Source organism: Juglans regia, chromosome 7 (genome assembly GCF_001411555.2).
Source record: "Juglans regia cultivar Chandler chromosome 7, Walnut 2.0, whole genome shotgun sequence".
NCBI classification, from domain to species: domain Eukaryota; kingdom Viridiplantae; phylum Streptophyta; class Magnoliopsida; order Fagales; family Juglandaceae; genus Juglans; species Juglans regia.
The window spans coordinates 40,671,681-40,688,843 of NC_049907.1; the positions used below are offsets into that span (position 1 = coordinate 40,671,681).

The following is a 17,163-nucleotide window of genomic DNA, read 5'->3' on the forward strand; positions in this document are numbered from 1 at the left end:
TGAGATAAGATGAATTAAAATAAAAATTAAATAAAATATTATTAAAATATTATTTTTAAATATTATTATTATTTTAAAATTTTAAAAAAATTAAATAATTTATTATATTTTATAAGAATTTAAAAAAAAATTATAATAATAAAATTAGATGAGATGAAAGTATCCAAAGCAGACTCAACTAACACTAAGGTGTCGTTTGGATTCGAAAAATATTTCATCTTATCTCATATTATTATTATAAATTTTTTAAATTTTCACATAAAATATAATAAATAATTTAATTTTTTAAAATTAAAATTAAAATTTTAATAATATTAAAAAATTATATTTTAATCAATTTTCTGAATCCAAACAAACCCTAAACCTGATGCACGGTTAGATTGATTGCCAGTGCTGCAGCAGGTGTTGCATTCAGAAGCTTTTCAAGTTGTATAATATTAGCAATTAGGAAAACATCAGGGGTCCCACTGAATAATGGACTTGGAGGTGATGGTTTGAGGGAGCCCACCTGTGGCTTGCACTGTGAAGAAAGCACAGCAAGCTGGACCAAGAACTGTGTGGTTATGAGTCTGATGACTCATTGCCTTTTCTGCCATATCCATTTAGACCATTTCCTCCGTAAAAAAAAAAAAAAAAAATCCTTATTTATTGAAATAATAATTATTGATATAATTTTAACCCATATAAATCTCGCACTATCTTAAAAAAAAAAAAACAGAACTTACTATTAAAAAATAATTTTTTTAATATAAATCTCAAATTTACTCATTTAAAAAAAAATATGCAAAACTTAAACATCAAAACTGTAAACATAATTTCTCTTATTTAAAAATTTCATAAATAATTATTCTCAAGTGTTGCTGGATTGCAACTTCGTACTGTAATTATTGTGTTGAGTGGAAAAGTTCAGTACTCTCTCTATCTTTTTTTGACCCCTAAGCTTATATTATATTTGATGTTTCATTTTCTTTTTTCCTTCGTAGTCCCGAAATGTTTGTCAAAAAGGTATGAGTACTTTTCTTTATAATTAATTGCATTTATTATAAAAAGAGCGATTGTTTCTTCATTTAAAGAAAAAAACATTATTGGAAAGCTTAAATATAGACATAGGTGGTGAGAGTAATTTAATGCATTTTGGTTCTTCAAAGTAAAATGAATGAAAAACTTAATTTTCTCCAAAAAATAATTTTAATGTTAAAAGGACGATCGATTTATTTTTTATAATTTGATTTTTCTGTTTTAGTAGCAGGCGATTATTAAAAAAGAAAAGAAAAGAAAGTATGAGAGAAAATAAGAAAATAAGTTATCATATCATAGAGGTTTATAGATTAAAGTGGAAAAGAGCTCCTGGTGGAGTTTCTTGGCATGTCGTAGTGACCTGAGACACTGCAACTAGCTTAGATATGATGCGAGTTGCCAAGTAGCTAGCCTCATGGGCATCATCATGCTCTTCTTACAAACCTGGCATTCTTGACTCTAAATGCGCTCGACAATGCAGGCTCTAAAGATCCAAACTCTAAAAGGAATGATGGGAATAACATAAAGTCTGATCATTCAGGTATTGTGAGTAGTGTTCGTTGATGGGCAACACAAGTTAAAAAGTGGATCTAACCCTACTGCACAGAAAACACATCTCAACCTGCTCGTTATGTTGCAGAAAACATTAATAATATCAAGATGAATACAAACAAATGCTACCTGGTTTACACGAACAGAAACAAAAATTCAAATTCAAATGATCGGAGGATTGATCTCTGCCGTACATGGGTGAATTCCAGGATAAATATGCATGCAAAATTATCCTACGTTACAGTAGTGACCACATGCATTAGACGAGAAAAGCCAAGTTTGCATGAACTAACAAACCTAGTCAGATTCTACTGAAGCTTTAGTTGTAGCCACTGGAAGAGACCGATCCAGGGGGAAGTGGACGGAGGAGAGGGCTGAATTCAATCATTCCTCACTCTTTTTGTTTATACCGCTGGCCATTTCATGGAACACATGGGGAAGAACATAGCAATTTAGACGTAGACTGCCTTCTAGAAGAATGGACCAGTGCTTGCAAACTAAATCGATTCTTCAAGGAACATTCATAACTTGGATAGACTGTAATATGTCAGAGACAGCAATGACAAGGTCACCTGATTTGATTAAATTCCTGGCCTTGAGTAAAGAGAATGTTTTATTAAGGTTGCTTTCCATATCATCAGAGAAGCTCAGGCGGAAAGGTATCAGGCCCCACTGCAGGTTCAGACGCCTCCGCACAGATGTCGTGGCAGTAAAAGCAAAGATTGGGCAGTCGGGTCGGCAGCGTGAGAGTAGAGATGCCATGTGGCCTGTTTTTGTATAGACAAAAAGTGCATCTACCTCCAAATTATTAGCTGCAAAATCACAACCCACGTAAGCTGGTAGGCAAGGCAGCACTAGTAACCCACTGAATATACGGAAAACAACACAGAATATCTAATTTTTAATCACCTTCTCCAACCAAAGCAAAAGGAGCCACCAGAAAAGGTCACAAAGCCAAGGAGAAAAATAAAGTGCTACGTGGATAATATATGAAAATAAGTTTCAGTTAGTTTTGTTTTAGTTGACAGCAGTACTTTGGGGCTATTGAAGAACCAGCATTTATAGGAGTTACTGCTTGTGCAGTGCTCGTTCACCCCTTCGGCTTCTTCAATTGGAACAGGAAAGTTTCCCTTAAATCCAACTACTTCCTTTGCAAATCTTGGAAGATAAATGCAAACATGATGGACTAGGGTACAACCATTGCAAAAAAAATTAATTTACCAAATCCATAAACAGCCATTTAGAGAATTCTTACCCATCTTGGCAGCAGAAATGCAAATCTCTTCTGAGATAGCATCGGAAAAGGAAGTTCCAATGTCAGGGAGTTCCATAGCTTCATGGCGTTTCTCCTCCCTCCACCACCTCTCAATTCTCAGACTGACACTTCTCAGAACAGCTAATGCCTTCTCTGGGTACTGGCCCATTGCTGACTCACCAGATAGCATCAAAGCATCTGCTCGCTGCCTAACTGCTTCAGAAACATCAGCCACTTCTGCTCTGGTGGGTGTGGGGTATTCAATCATAGACTCAAGTAGCTGAGAGGCAACAATGACAGGCGTATTTAACTGCCTGCACAGTTGAACAATCTTTTGTTGGGCTGAGGGGACCTGTTCAAGCGGTATCTGAGCACCCAGGTCTCCTCTTGCTACCATAGCTCCATCTGATGCTTGAATGATCTCTTCCAAGTTCTTCAATGAGTCAATACTCTCTATCTTTGCAATAACAGCAATGTCACTGCATTATCACAGAATATACCCAGTCAGAAAAAGAATTACAGCATCTTAATTGTTGTAGAATTAGAGGCAACTAATTCAATAAAATAGTCTCGAGGTTGTTCCCTTTATCAATTGCCTTCCGACATCGAAGGTGAAAATGGATCAGAAACTTCACAAACAACAATTAAAACTCGACTTGAAAATAGGAGTGATATTCATCCAAGTAACTTGGGTCTAAGTTGCAATATTAATCTTTATACATCTAACTAAACGTGCCATCAATTATATGAGAGCCAACAAGAAGCAGTCCATCCCAAGTTAAAACTGGGGTGAAAAAGAAAGATTAAGAGAAGGGAAGAATACACACTTTTTTTTTTTATAAGTAGGGGAAGAATTGACACTTTCATGATGACATTCTAATGATTGAGTAAAAAAGACTATATATAGAAATCAATGTGCTTACCCATCACGAGCCCGTGCTGCAATATAGCTTTTAAGATGCTTAATCACTTCAGCAGACTTGACAAATGATATGGCAATAAAATCCACGCCCTCCGCAATTCCAAAATCAATATCCAACCAATCCTAAATACATAAAAAGCTGGATCATAAGAAGAAACCACAAGATTTTCACACTGAGAAAAAATGCTTTCTAGACGATTGTAATCCAGCTTGCAGATAATCAATTTTATGAACATATAAAAATGTGAAAAGCGATTCACCGACTCGTATGTGCTAAAAAAATCATTTGTCCTACTTGGCATGTTTTTGGTTTTCTATGGATAAAAGAAGCGATTAATGATCATGTTTCTGACAGGAAAAAAAAAAACATATTTCACCAGTTCCTAGAAAAAACAAAAACATGAGTGTTGCCATACAGCCCACGAAGTGTCTTTCCGAGCGTGCGCATGTACCTTTGAAACTGACTTGGCAAAAAAATGGACCTTTGAAACTGAATTCATGTTATCAACATTCTCGTAAAAATACTATTAAAAAATGCTTATATAGCTCCAAGTCTTGAATCCCAATATGACTGCTTCATGTTTTTGAAGGTCAAAACAATTAGCAAAGGTATATAGTCACAAGATCAATAGATTGGTGCCTCCGCATTTGAGAAAGGGGAACTCAAATCACTCTGAGTTAACTTAGTAGGAAGTTTTCAGATGAAAGCTCTGAAATTTACAAAGAAAATACTGCAAATAACGCAAGTATTTATTTGCCATGTATCTGCAAAGCAGCTTGTTGCAGTTTTAAGAAACTAATGTAACGCAAGGAACAAATAAAAAAGCTTGTAGATGCCAACATTAGGCTACAACTGAAATAAGAAAACTTAAGTGATGTTTGGCAACACGAAGTTTTTTTTAGTTTCTTACTCTCAAGCCAAACTTTTTTTTTTTAATGATGGGGGAACCACCCCACCGCAGAGCCCTTAGGACTCATCCATGAAACCTAAACCCCCGGGGAGACTAGCACAGCAACCCACCGCCATAGCCTCCCACTTAAATCGCAATTTGATCTCAGGGGGAACCGACCCTGTGAGTCAGCTGTGACATGGGGCACATGTACACAAGTTCGCCCTTACCACTTGGGCTACCCACGGGTGGGTCAAGCCAAACATTTTTACACTAGAATAATCTTGAAAATAATTTTTATCAAAACATATAACTTCATTTCCATAATAAAAAAACAAAAACAAAACAAAACAACTTTTACAAAACTCGAAAATCCTCAAACAAAAATTTTCTTCCGACCATGTTTGGTAAGTGAAGTAGTCTCAAACTACTTCACTACTATTAACAAACAGTTCACTATTCAGAAATTATTCACTACTATCTACAGATCATTTGAAATTACCTCAACATTCAAACGTAGCCTAAATCTGTTTTCACAGAGTCCAACTACTTTTCCAAACCCCAATAAAAACATATCTAAAAAATTTTCTCAATCCAGACATATTTTTAATGAATTCCACCACTTTCACAAAACCCCATAATAATCCATTGTTAAAAGTAAAAGTTTTTGCTCCGTACACATGAACATTTTTCTTCTTCGCGCTGCGTCCTGTAACGTTTCTCCTCATTGATGGTGCTATGATAACTGGATTTTGAGTTATTGTGGTGGGCAAGATGGGTTGTCCTATAGAGGTGGTGATTGAATCCAAATGTTTCATTTTGTCAAAGGCTGGGGGTGGACTGCTGTGAGTCACCAAGAGAAACTGGAAGACAGAACATGCGGTTCTGCTAGGTCCGTCTTCAATGCAGTGGCTTGGGAAGGTGTTAGAGGAGTGCATGAGAGGAGGAAGAAAGGAGGTGTATTCAGCAACTAGAGAAGGATATTGTTGTTTTATTGCTCAGCGTTGCTCAAATCGCAGAGTGAGATATCTTGAGGTTGCTGAGTATAACCAGGGGGAGGAGGAATTTCTTATGCATTCCAGAAGGTGAGAATGGGTGGGGGTGGAGGAAGATTCGGGAGGTGTTGTTAGAGCCGAGAAAGGAGGTTCCTGGTGGAGGTCAGTCGAGTTTTGTCAAGGGGGCGACGAGACACCAGACACAATCGTATAAGGAGGCGCTCTCTACGACGATGCCGAATGTGGTGAGGAAAGGTGATGGTGGTGCAAGGGGCTCTGTCAGGGGACATGGGCGTCGCAAAGCTCTGTCGAAGCCGTACGGTGCATTGAGCCACTCCCATGGTAGAAGTCCTGTGGCATGTCAGGAGGCATGGGAGGTCTATAGGATGTTGTTGGAGGTGCAGGGGCAGTTATGGCTTCTACAAAAGGATATGGCTGAAATCCTTGATGTTGTCGGTCTGTTTAAGGTAAGGGGTGAAAAATGGGACTTAAAAGGAAAACAAAAGGGAACGGATGATGGGCCTAGGAAAGCCCAGAGTGAGGCCCAACAAAAAGTTAATATTGGTAAGGGATGGGCTGTATGGCGTAGGATGGGCGGGCCTTCTCGAACTAAGTCTAGGTAGAAGGGGTCGATGAGTTTGGGCCCTTGTGATGGGGTTGGGCCGTCTAAGCCCAGGGCCCATTGTAATGGGCCTGGGATCGGGGCGAGCTCTTCTCAGCCCATGGCAGTTTCATGCTGCATCGAGAGCCCTAGCCCAGTGTGTCCCGCCGAGTTACATAGTCTCAGCTTCGTGTCGGATAGCTTGCCGTCGGTGGAGGATCAGGTGGACGTGATGGAGGTCGCCAATGATGTTCTGCCGGTGTACTGTGCGCAAAAGGCGTTGGTGGAGTTTGGATCGCGTTTCTCTCCCACAAAGGAAGCTCAGACGTCGCCGATGATTGGAGGAGACGTGGTTTTGGCTCCAGCAAACCTGTCTGTCAAACTGTATGAGGATTTCGAGTTGGCTGAAGAGGATGAAAATTTGGTCGACCTTATGCGTTCAATGGAGGATGAATTTTTTCTCCCTGAGGCTTGTGATCAGGTGGGCTTGGATGAGTTTTCGGTGGGTGAAGAGTTTTAGAATTTTTAGATTAATAGGAGGGGGATTCCTATTCCATTAAACTGTTGTTTTTCAAACCAAGCCTTAGATTGGGTTATAAATAAGGTGAAAGAGATCCAACATTATGCGGGGATTGATTGTGAGGGGTATGAAGAGCAGTTCATAGCATTGTTAAATGCTATGGAAGCTGGACATCAACAAAAATGGAAGGGGACTCGAAGAAAATTCGAGAACTTAAAAAATTGGCGTGGTCGATGAATTCGGAGGGTAGCTCCAATAGGACTAGGGTAAAAGGGAAGGGACTGGCTGTTCCCAAATGAAGCCTAAGATTGTGTCTTGGAATGGGCGTGGGCTTACCGAGTTAGATAAGCATCACCGGGTTCGGCATTTGCTTCGTGAGTGGAAAGCAGACATTATTTTTTTACAGGAGACGAAGCTGAAGACGATAAATAGGAAGATTATGCGAAGTTTATGGAGCGGTATTCATGTGGATTGGATATACTTGGCCTCTATAGGGGCATCGGGAGGAATTGTGGTGATGTGGGATAGGCGGGTGGTGGAGAAAGTGGAGGAATATATAGAGAGATATATGATAGCGTGCTCTTTTAAAAGTGTGTCCGACGATTTCTTATGGGCTTTTGCAGGTGTGTATAGACCAAATTTAGAATTTGACAGAAGATTATTGTGGAATGAACTAGCAGGGATACATAGTTGGTGGGATCTTCTTTGGTGTATTGGGGGTGATTTCAATGTTGTGAGATTCCAAAGTGAAAGCTTCGGAAGACGAAGATTGAGGCCTGCAAGCGTGGAGTTCTCAGAGTGTACCTTTGACTTGAATTTGATAGACCTTCCTCTCGCAGGGGGTCCAGCCACATGGTCAAATAACCAGACTTGGTCTCACTTGGATTGCTTTTTAATTTCACTTGAGTGGGAAAGCCATTTTCGGAAGTATGGCAAAAGCGTTTGGTACGCTTAAATTCGGATCATTGGCCAGTTTTGCTGGATTGCGAAGGCATTCATAGTGGTAGAAGATACTTTAAGTTCGAGAATATGTGGCTGAAATCAGAAGGTTTTGTGGAGAGGGTTAAACAAGGGTGGATTTCTTATCAGTTCAATGGTACACCCAGTTTCATTTTTGTGAACAAATTGAAAGCACTAAAAAGAGACCTGAATGAGTGGAATAAACAGTCTTTTGAAAATGTAAGGGAGAACAAAAAAATCAAGTGGATGGAAATTCAGGAATTAGAAAGACTCCAAGAAGGGAGGCCACTTACTGAGGAGGAGCAATCACAAAGAACTGTGTTGGTCGTAGATCTTGAGAGGATTATCTTACAAGAAGAAATGTCATGGCGACAAAAGTCAAGAGCACTATGGTTAAGGGAAGGGGATCGGAATACGAAATTCTTCCATCGAATTGCAAACTCGCATAGAAGAAACAATAACATTGAGGTAATGAAAATTGAGGGGGTGGAGTGTAGAGAAGAGGAGGTTATTAAAGATCATGTTGTTGATTTCTTTGAGAAGCTCCTTACTGAGCAGGTGGGGTGGAGGCCTACTCTTGATGGGTTGGTATTTGACACTATTGAGACGGGGGATGTAGCTAGGATGGAAATGGCTTTTGAGGAGGAAGAGGTGTATGATGTAGTAAGGAATATGGTAAAAGATAAGGCTCCCGGACTTGATAGTTTCTCGATGGGCTTTTTCCAAGAATGTTGGGAGGTGATAAAAGAAGATCTTTTGAAGGTGTTTCAGGAGTTGTACTCGGTTGAAAAATTTTAGAGAAGTCTTAACATCACTTTCCTTGCATTAATACCTAAAAAGGTGGGGGCTATTGAGATTATGGATTATCGGCCTATTAACTTAGTGAATGGAGTCTACAAGATTATTTCTAAAGTGCTTACTAATCGATTAAGTGTGGTGTTGGAGAAGATTGTAACTAAGCCTCAAAACGCATTTGTAAAGGGTAGACAGATTCTTGATGCGGTTCTAATTGCCAATGAATGCCTGGATAGCAGACTAAAGGCTAGGAGTTCAGGGATTATGTGCAAGTTAGATATGGAAAAGACGTATGATCATGTTAATTGGGATTTTCTTCTATATCTACTGGATATGTGTGGTTTCGAGGAGAGGTGGAGGTCCTGGATCAGCTGGTGTATTTCCACAGCAAGATTCTCTATGTTGATCAACGACAGCCCAGAGGGTTATTTTCCGAGTTCTCGGGGTTTGAGACAAGGGAATCCGTTATCTCCTTTACTTTTTGTTATTGTTATAGAGGCACTAAGCAGGATGATCTCGGCTTTGTTGGCTGATGGTTTTGTAAGTGGTTTTCAGATTGGATCATCGAGTAGGGGTATTACTATTATTTCTCATTTGTTATTTGCAGATAATACGCTTTGTTTTGAAGTAGTGTCTGGGTTAAAAGTGAACTATGATAAATTCGAGTTGGTGCCAATTGGGGGAGTTCAGAATGTCCGAGAGTTGGTTGGGATATTGGGTTGTAAGATAGCATCTCTTCCTATGACGTAACTGGGACTCCCGTTGGGTATAAATTCAAGGACGTGCTTGATTTGGGATACGGTGATTGAAAAAATAAAGAGGAGACTGGCAGGATGGAAGAGAATCTACTTGTCGAAAAGGGGCTGGATTACGTTGATCAAAAATACACTTTCTAATCTACCTACCTATTTCTTATTCTTATTCCCTAAACCGGCAAGTGTGGTCAGTCCACTTGAGCAGCTACAGAGAGCTTTTCTGTGGGGTGGTTTAGGAGAAGAATTTAAATTTCATTTAGTCAAGTGGGAGATGGTTTGCTATCCTATCTCTAGTGGCGGATTGGGCATTAGAAGTTTGAGGTTGTTTAATCGGGCGTTACTTGAAAAATGGTTGTGGCATTATATTAAGGAACCTGAAGCCTTATGGAAAACTGTGATTGAGAACAAATATGGCAGTTTAGGGGAAAGTTGGTGTACTAGAAAAGTTAGAGGCGCCTACGAAGTGGGGCTATGGAAACATATAAGCAAAGGGTGGGAGGCCTTCCATCATCATACTCGGTTTCAGTTGGGTATAGGGTCTAGGATCAGATTTTGGAAGGATGCTTGGTGTGGCAACAGTGCTCTTCAAGATTTGTTTCCTATACTTTTCCTAATCACAAGTGACAAAGATGCTACAGTAGCGGAGGTTATGGGAATCTCGGGTGGGAGTACACACTGGAATATCAATTTCAATCGGGCGGCACAAGCTGGGAGGTGGGGAGTTTTGTAGATTTGTAAAGTCTGTTGTATTCTTGTTGTCCGAATATCCAGCATGAAGATGGTTTGTGGTGAACTCCTGCAGGGAGAGGGGTATTCACAGTTCGTTCCTTTTATAAGGTCCTCGCACAAGAACCTGAGATACAGTTCCCTTGGAGAAGGCTTTGGAAGAACAAAGCTTCACCCAAAGCTTCTTTCTTTGTGTGGACAGCTTCCTTAGACAAGATTTTAACTACGGATAATCTGAGAAAGAAGAGGATAATCATTACAAACTGGTGCTGCATGTGTAAAAGTGGGAGTGAGTCGGTAAATCATCTACTTTTACATTGTGAGGTTGCTAGGTCTCTCTGGCACGAGGCGTTTAAAAGAATGGATCTAGCGTGGGTGATGCCAGAAACCGTGGTGGAAATATTGGCGTGCTGGACCTCCATTCGAAGTGTGCAACAAATCAAAACGGTTTGAAAAATGATTCCGATTTGTATCATGTGGTGCATTTGGCAGGAACGCAATGAGCGGACATTTGAAGACAGAGAGATCTACGGAGGAGCTTAAACTTTTCTTTTTAGGACTCTTTGTACTTGGACAATTGCTGTGGATTTTAATGGCATGAACCTTCATGATTTCCTAGTTTCTAATGCGCCTACGTAGATAGGGCATAATGACTTCTATAATTGGCAGTTGTTGCCCATTCTTGAATTAATAATACTTGTTTACTTATAAAAAAAAAAAGTAAAAGTTTTCGCAAAACTTTTAAAGATTTTTCAAGAAAATCTTACATCCAATCATTCCATTAATAACTGTGGCAATCTATTTTGTAAATTGAAAAAAAATGAATTCTGTAAATACACAAGGTTTTTCGGGGATGAACTCACTTGACAAATATTCAACTAAGAATCCATGTAATACCCCGGCATGAGTATAGTAGGGTGGTCCAATTGTAACTTTACAGTGATAAGTTTTTGTGGTTTATAACAATTCCAAAGGGCTCCCCAATAGTAACTTTACTGGTCTTTGTTAAATATGAGTCTTTATGTGGCTTGGATTTTCCTTGTGTGATAAGTCCTTACAAATGGTATTAGGTAATTTTCAGCTGGAAGTGTGAGACTTGAGCTATTACACCTACAATGAAATGGCCTAACGAGAACAACAAAACTTTCAGGAGGTAATTGCATACCCCATATTAACTATGGTAGGATGGTAAATGAAATCTCACATTGCATAGGAGAGATTATATAGTTTATAATGATTTTAAGGGGATTTATTGTAATCTTGACTAATCTTTTTAGAGTGTAAGCCCATATTTTGCTTGGATTTCTCTTTGATTGTTACAATCTATGTTTACGGCCAATGCCACTTTTTTTACTTCTTCCATTATCGATATGTGACATTCAAAGTATCGAGGTGTCCATTGAAGTTTCTATCAGTTGAAGAGTTAAGTACATCATTTCACCCATATTCCATATTTACTTTTCTCTGTCCCAAAATTCTAATATCCGATGTGTTATGTTACTGTCAATCTATATATATGCATTGACTTAAAGAAACTAATGCCCACAGTGTTCAGGTACCAACCTTAGAAGAAATTGTGGGAAGCATGGCATTGCGTTCTCGCACCAGACTCCCATCTCTCCAGAAAGTTAAATTAGCTCGAGGTAGCAACAGTCCCGGATCGGTACATCGGCACTTGACATCTGGACCAATTTTCTCTACCACCTCAAACCTCACCATTCCACCGTCTACAAGAAGCTCATCCCCCACTCTCACGTCTGTATATAATATTAGAATTCAGTTAAAGACGGATAGAATAGTTAATTAACATGTTCATCAACATATAAGAACTAACTCTTTACAACATCATCATTCATCGTTCATAAATCAAATAAAAGAGTTTTTGCACCAAAAGATATATTTTTTACTGATAATAACCTTCAGCAAAACCATCATAGTTCACATTGATGGTGCGTTCGGGGAGAGCTGAATTGAAAGCTCTGACGCTAAAGGTCCAGATCTCACCATCCTGTAAATATTGAACAACCAATCACAATGAGCTTTTGGGTTAAGATGGCATCAAACATGCTACATCAAACTGACCAAAGGCTCCCTAGGAAACCCGTTGTCCGCCATGATTTATGTCATTTTAAACCTACATTTGTTTTATAAAATTTGTACTCGCACAACATAAACTTTGATTATAGCATAAAATCGAGAACTAGAAAATAATAATGATAACGGAAAATAATAAAAGAATTTCACCTCAGCTTTGGCGGAAGAAGCGCCGCCGAGATCTCCCATGTGAATCTCACTGCCCTCGGTGTCCATCATAATGGCTACGGCGTAGCCCTTCTCTTCGTTGAGCCTCCTGACGCGCTCGATGACGCCACGGTGCCACTCGCGGGTGCCGTGGCACATGTTGATGCGCGCCACGTTCATGCCCCCGACAGCCAGGGCCTCCAGCTGGTCGAAACCGGACGTGGCGGGACCAATCGTGCACACTAGCTTCGTCCTACGAGTGCTCCGGAACCCGTTCTCCTTCATCTCAGTCTCCGTCACCGCGTCCACCTCGATGGAGCCCGAATCCGGCGACGGCAGCGTTTGTGTCGCGGGGGATGAAACCCCTCCAACGAAGCCTTTCCCGTTGTTGGATGCTAGAAGGACTTGGGAGGATGTCGGGTCGAGATCAGAGGAGTATGAAGCTCTGATGGAGAGCTTAACAGAGGTAACCGGGAAGCGGCGATTGGTGATGGGGAGGGAGAGTTTCGGGTAGGAATGGCATTGCTTGGAAAGGGAAGAAGTGAGGTTCGGTGACCGCACTGCCCTGGTGGATGGGGTGAATGGGTGCAGAGACTGTGACATGGTGACCGGGATTTTACCCGGTGGCTGAGACAGGCTGAAGGAGACGCACAGAGAGGGAAGAGAGAGACAATTACGGTCCAAATGCGGAGAAGAAAGAGAGCGCGCGAAGCTTTAAAGAGAGATAAAGAGAAAGACGGAGATAGCGAAGTGTTTGGAGCCTCGACGATGTCGCCGACACCGAGTGGAAAGACAGACAAACAAGAGGGTACAAGGCGAAACAAAACGGCTATGCCCGGTATTTAGAAAAAATATATAATTATTTTTATAAATTTTTATATAAATATTTTAAATGACAGGTATTTTTATAAAATAATATTATTTTTTTATGTAAATAATCTAAAATAATTGTTTGTATATTATTGCTTTAAAAAAATAAATGGAAAATGATACTATGCTCCTTGAATTTCTCTCCTCAATTTGATCGCTCAAATATTTTATTTTATTTTTTAGTATTTTTTTTACTGAATAGTTAAAGAAATTAAATATTTAAAATAAAAAAACAAAAAAAAAGTATAATTTACATTAGAGGCACACCAAATAGACAAACTTATGTGGCATACTAGCACAACTCAAAATAAAAATAATGAAAAGAAATGATTCACTCGAAGTTAAATTTTTTAGAAGCACTATACATCAGTCATTATTCACCTTACACCCCACACTTGATGTGATTTTTATTTTATTTTTTTCTTAAAACACACATTTTGAATATAGACAAGACATATACTACAATCACTTGTCACAAACCCTAGAATTTCACAAAAACTTTTTGAAAAAGATTATTTACACGGAAAAATATATTACCCCTCCCTCAAATCTCTGGACGCGGGTTCTCTTCCGTAGGGTATGGACTCACATCATCGCGGGATACACACTGCCGCGAGATTGAAGGATTTTGGGTGAAGGGAGGGGAGCTACAGAAGAAGGGTTGCAGGACTGAGGGGGCATGAAGGACTTTGGGTGAAGGGAGGGGGAGCTATATAAGAAGGGTCGTGAGATTGAGATGGGCGAAATCACATCATGGGACTGAGATGGGGCCGTTTAGGCAAAACCGGAAACTGGTTTGCCACTTAGGTTGTGGGGTGTGAAGTGGTAAACCGGCTAATGTATAGATTATTTCTTAATTTTTTTATGAAAAGTTGAAAAAGTAATGGATCCTATCAATGATTTGTTTTAGATGAGTTAAATTTGGTTCAACAACCAAACACAATCTTACTAAAAAATAAAGCCTTTTGGCCCTTGGGCAATCTTTTTTTTTTTCCTTTTAATAAAAGGGAGTTGGGGTTCCGAATTCAAAATTTTCATATGAAGAATCAGATCATATGCCATCAAGCTCTTAGCTGGTTAGGCAATTTTTTAATTAGATGCTAGTGGTGGCTTTAGGTATATGCCCTCAGTTTGAAAGAATCAACAAAAATGTCGAAAAGGCATATGTGTTCTCCTGTAAGCTAGCTACACTCATTTTGGAATTTCTTAAGCTTCTGTCAATTGAATTGCTCAAGAATAGGTTATTGGAGTTGTTTTAAACGCGTTGAAGTTGGAGATGACATTTAAAGGTGAGTTTGGTTACAAAACTCATCTCAACTCATCATTATAATTTTTTCAAATCTCAATACAAAATATAATAAACAATTCAACTTTTTCAAATCTCAAAATAATAATAATATTAAAAAATAATATTCTAACAATATTTTATCATCTCAACTCAACTCAACTCAACTCACTTCAACATCCAAACACAACCTTATACAACTGAAATATGAAGGTCCAGACTCCAATTTTTCAAGCTTTCCTCCCTGTTTATATGCCAAACGAATTCCTCGATGAAATTATCGTGCCAAAAGAAAATATCCCCTTTAATAAAATACAGTATTAGCCGCAAATCCTTAATTCGAGATACACGTCAATGACCATTGTGGCACCGATAACCCACGACGAACATCTAGGGAATACTGATATAAAAGTATCACCTTTTGTGCCTTGAACTGCCAAGTAAACACCCATTGATCGCAGACTATGATGGCCAAAAAAACTCGTTAGGGTTTCTCAGCCACCTCCAATCGCTCAATCAGTAACCTTGGTTCAATCCAACCTTCCTTTCTTTGGTTCCACAATTCTCTTTTCATATGAGTTCCTCTTCGAAACAGTCCATCTGTAGTTATGGGTTTAACAGTCCTCCAATGAGAATTAGACACGTGGAAAATTTCATGGGATACAGACTAAGAAGGCCACACCTAATTAAACCATCTAAGATTAAAAAACTCCCCTCGTCCATGCCAAAGCAGAGCACTGTCGTCACCCACCACAGTAGCTGTCACCCCGCCACCAAGCTTCGTCGCCCACCACAATATAAATTATTGCACCGCCACCAAGTCGTCGCCCACCACAGGTTGTCTCCATCTTTTCTATGCACTCGGTGTCACCCACCACAGTTCCCATCGCCCACTCAATAGTTTTATTTTCACCACTTTGTAATTGTTATAGTATGCTTGTAATTTGGGCAATCGAAAGTAGAGGCAAACAAAATTGAAAGCTTTTGCAAAAACATCGAACTCAACGTCGCCGTTTCACATTAGTTTCTTGCCATGTGAATGATGGCATCTAAACAAGAGCTCTGCTTGGATGGACAAATGAAGCCAGCAACTTTGTCCAAATCAAAGACAGTTTAGTAAGAAAAGGAAAAGTGATAGCCAAGCAAAAAAGCGCAGGCATTGAATCCCTTCATGTTTACTTACCGGAGGGTGGTAGAGAAAAGGAACCCAGAGTTGATTCTCATTGCACCAAGAGGTCAAGCTCCATCGTGGCTCAAGGTCGAGTTCCTCTTCACACCGTGAGGTCGAGCTCCGTCGTGGCTCAGGGTCGAGCTCCTTTGCACCGTGAGGTCGAGCTCCATCGCAACTCGAGGTTGAGCTCTTTCGCACTATGAGGTCACTGGTTTGGGTTGGTTCTAGGTTGGGATGGGGGCTTTGGTGGAAGAAGGAGAGGGCAAACGGATACAAAATAAGAAAATTTTCACTGTAGTCAGGCACATAAGTTTTTAGATGGAAGAGATATGTGACAGTAGGTTATTGGAGAGCTGTTATTTGGATATTAACAGTTGGACCGGTGGTAAGGATTTCTCATCTTTCAATATCCCCTTCTCCTCGTTTCCCACAAAATATTTTTGCTGCTTTACTCTCTTGGCAACCAAAAAATGCATCTATCTTATCTTTAGAAGATTGAAATCTTACATAAAATATTTTTATATGTTCTATTCTCTTTCTTTTTATTTTCTCAATGTTATCCTGGCTGTGTTCGTTTTCTTTACTTATTAAGTTAATTATACTAAACTAAGGAATTGCAAACGACCTCGTATTAATTATTACTGAGTCAATAGGTCTAATCAACATTCAAAGTAATTGTTGAATTGAAATTTTGTATTATGCATTTTATTATAATATATGTGAAACTTTAAAATGCATGAAAGTAAAAGTTGAAACAAAGGGGACAAGGTGATGCAGAAACGTGTCTAGAAATCAAAGTTGAGCATTGTCAATATGAAATGTTTTAAGATAATGATAATGGAAAAGACAAAACCATGAACAGATGATTCTACAAATCTCTTAGTGGTCTTTTGTTTTTCTAAGGTGTCTGTTTTAGGGTAGGCCATGTTTACAGAGAATATAATATTTTGGTATAGGAGGTTTGTTGCCCAAACTTGTAAATTGGGAGAAATGGATTTGTAGCATTATCAAAGTAAGTTCCTGTCATTTTTATCTTTCGGTGGACTTGGAAATTGACTTGATCCGGTGGCTCGTGGGTGAGACTTATTTATGCCTTAATCTCTCTTGGGAAAAGAGAATTTATGTTAAATGTATACATCAAATGCTTAGCAGCTAAACATGACTGTTTGTCAACGCTGTTCATTGCAGGTGTGGGATCTTGGTGAACAAGAAAGGCTCAGGACATCATGGGCAACATATTATCGAGGAACTCATGCAGTTATAGCTGTGATAGACAGCACTGATAGAGCAAGGATCTCTATAATGAAGGACGAACTCTTCAGGTTACTGGGCCACGAAGATCTACAACATTCTGTTATACACTTATACTTGTTTTTGCTAACAAACAAGACCTTAAGGATGCCATGACCCCAGCCGAAATCACCGATTGCCTTTCCCTTCACAGCATCAAGAATCATGATTGACACATTCAGGCCTGCTGTGCCCTCACAGGAGAAGGGCTGTACGATGGTCTAGGTTGGATCGCTCGGCGGGTCACTGGGAAAGCACCAAGTTGAACAAGGAGTGCTGGAAGTCGGGAAAGTGAGGAAGTTGTCCATTCATTCATGG

The 17,163-nt window shown here is 39.5% G+C and overlaps 1 protein-coding gene across 1 annotated transcript; it reads right to left on the reverse strand.

The window, feature by feature from the left end:
• Positions 1-1,617: 1,617 nt before the first annotated feature.
• Positions 1,618-13,053, reverse strand: LOC108989469 (pyruvate kinase isozyme A, chloroplastic-like). The gene is made up of 6 exons (XM_018963085.2): positions 12,233-13,053; positions 11,906-11,996; positions 11,552-11,745; positions 3,748-3,869; positions 2,825-3,303; positions 1,618-2,381 (listed from the first exon to the last, which is right to left on the reverse strand). The coding sequence occupies exons 1-6, from the start codon at positions 12,830-12,832 to the stop codon at positions 2,080-2,082; spliced, it is 1,788 nt and encodes a 595-aa protein (XP_018818630.1). The 5' UTR covers positions 12,833-13,053; the 3' UTR covers positions 1,618-2,079.
• Positions 13,054-17,163: the final 4,110 nt, after the last annotated feature.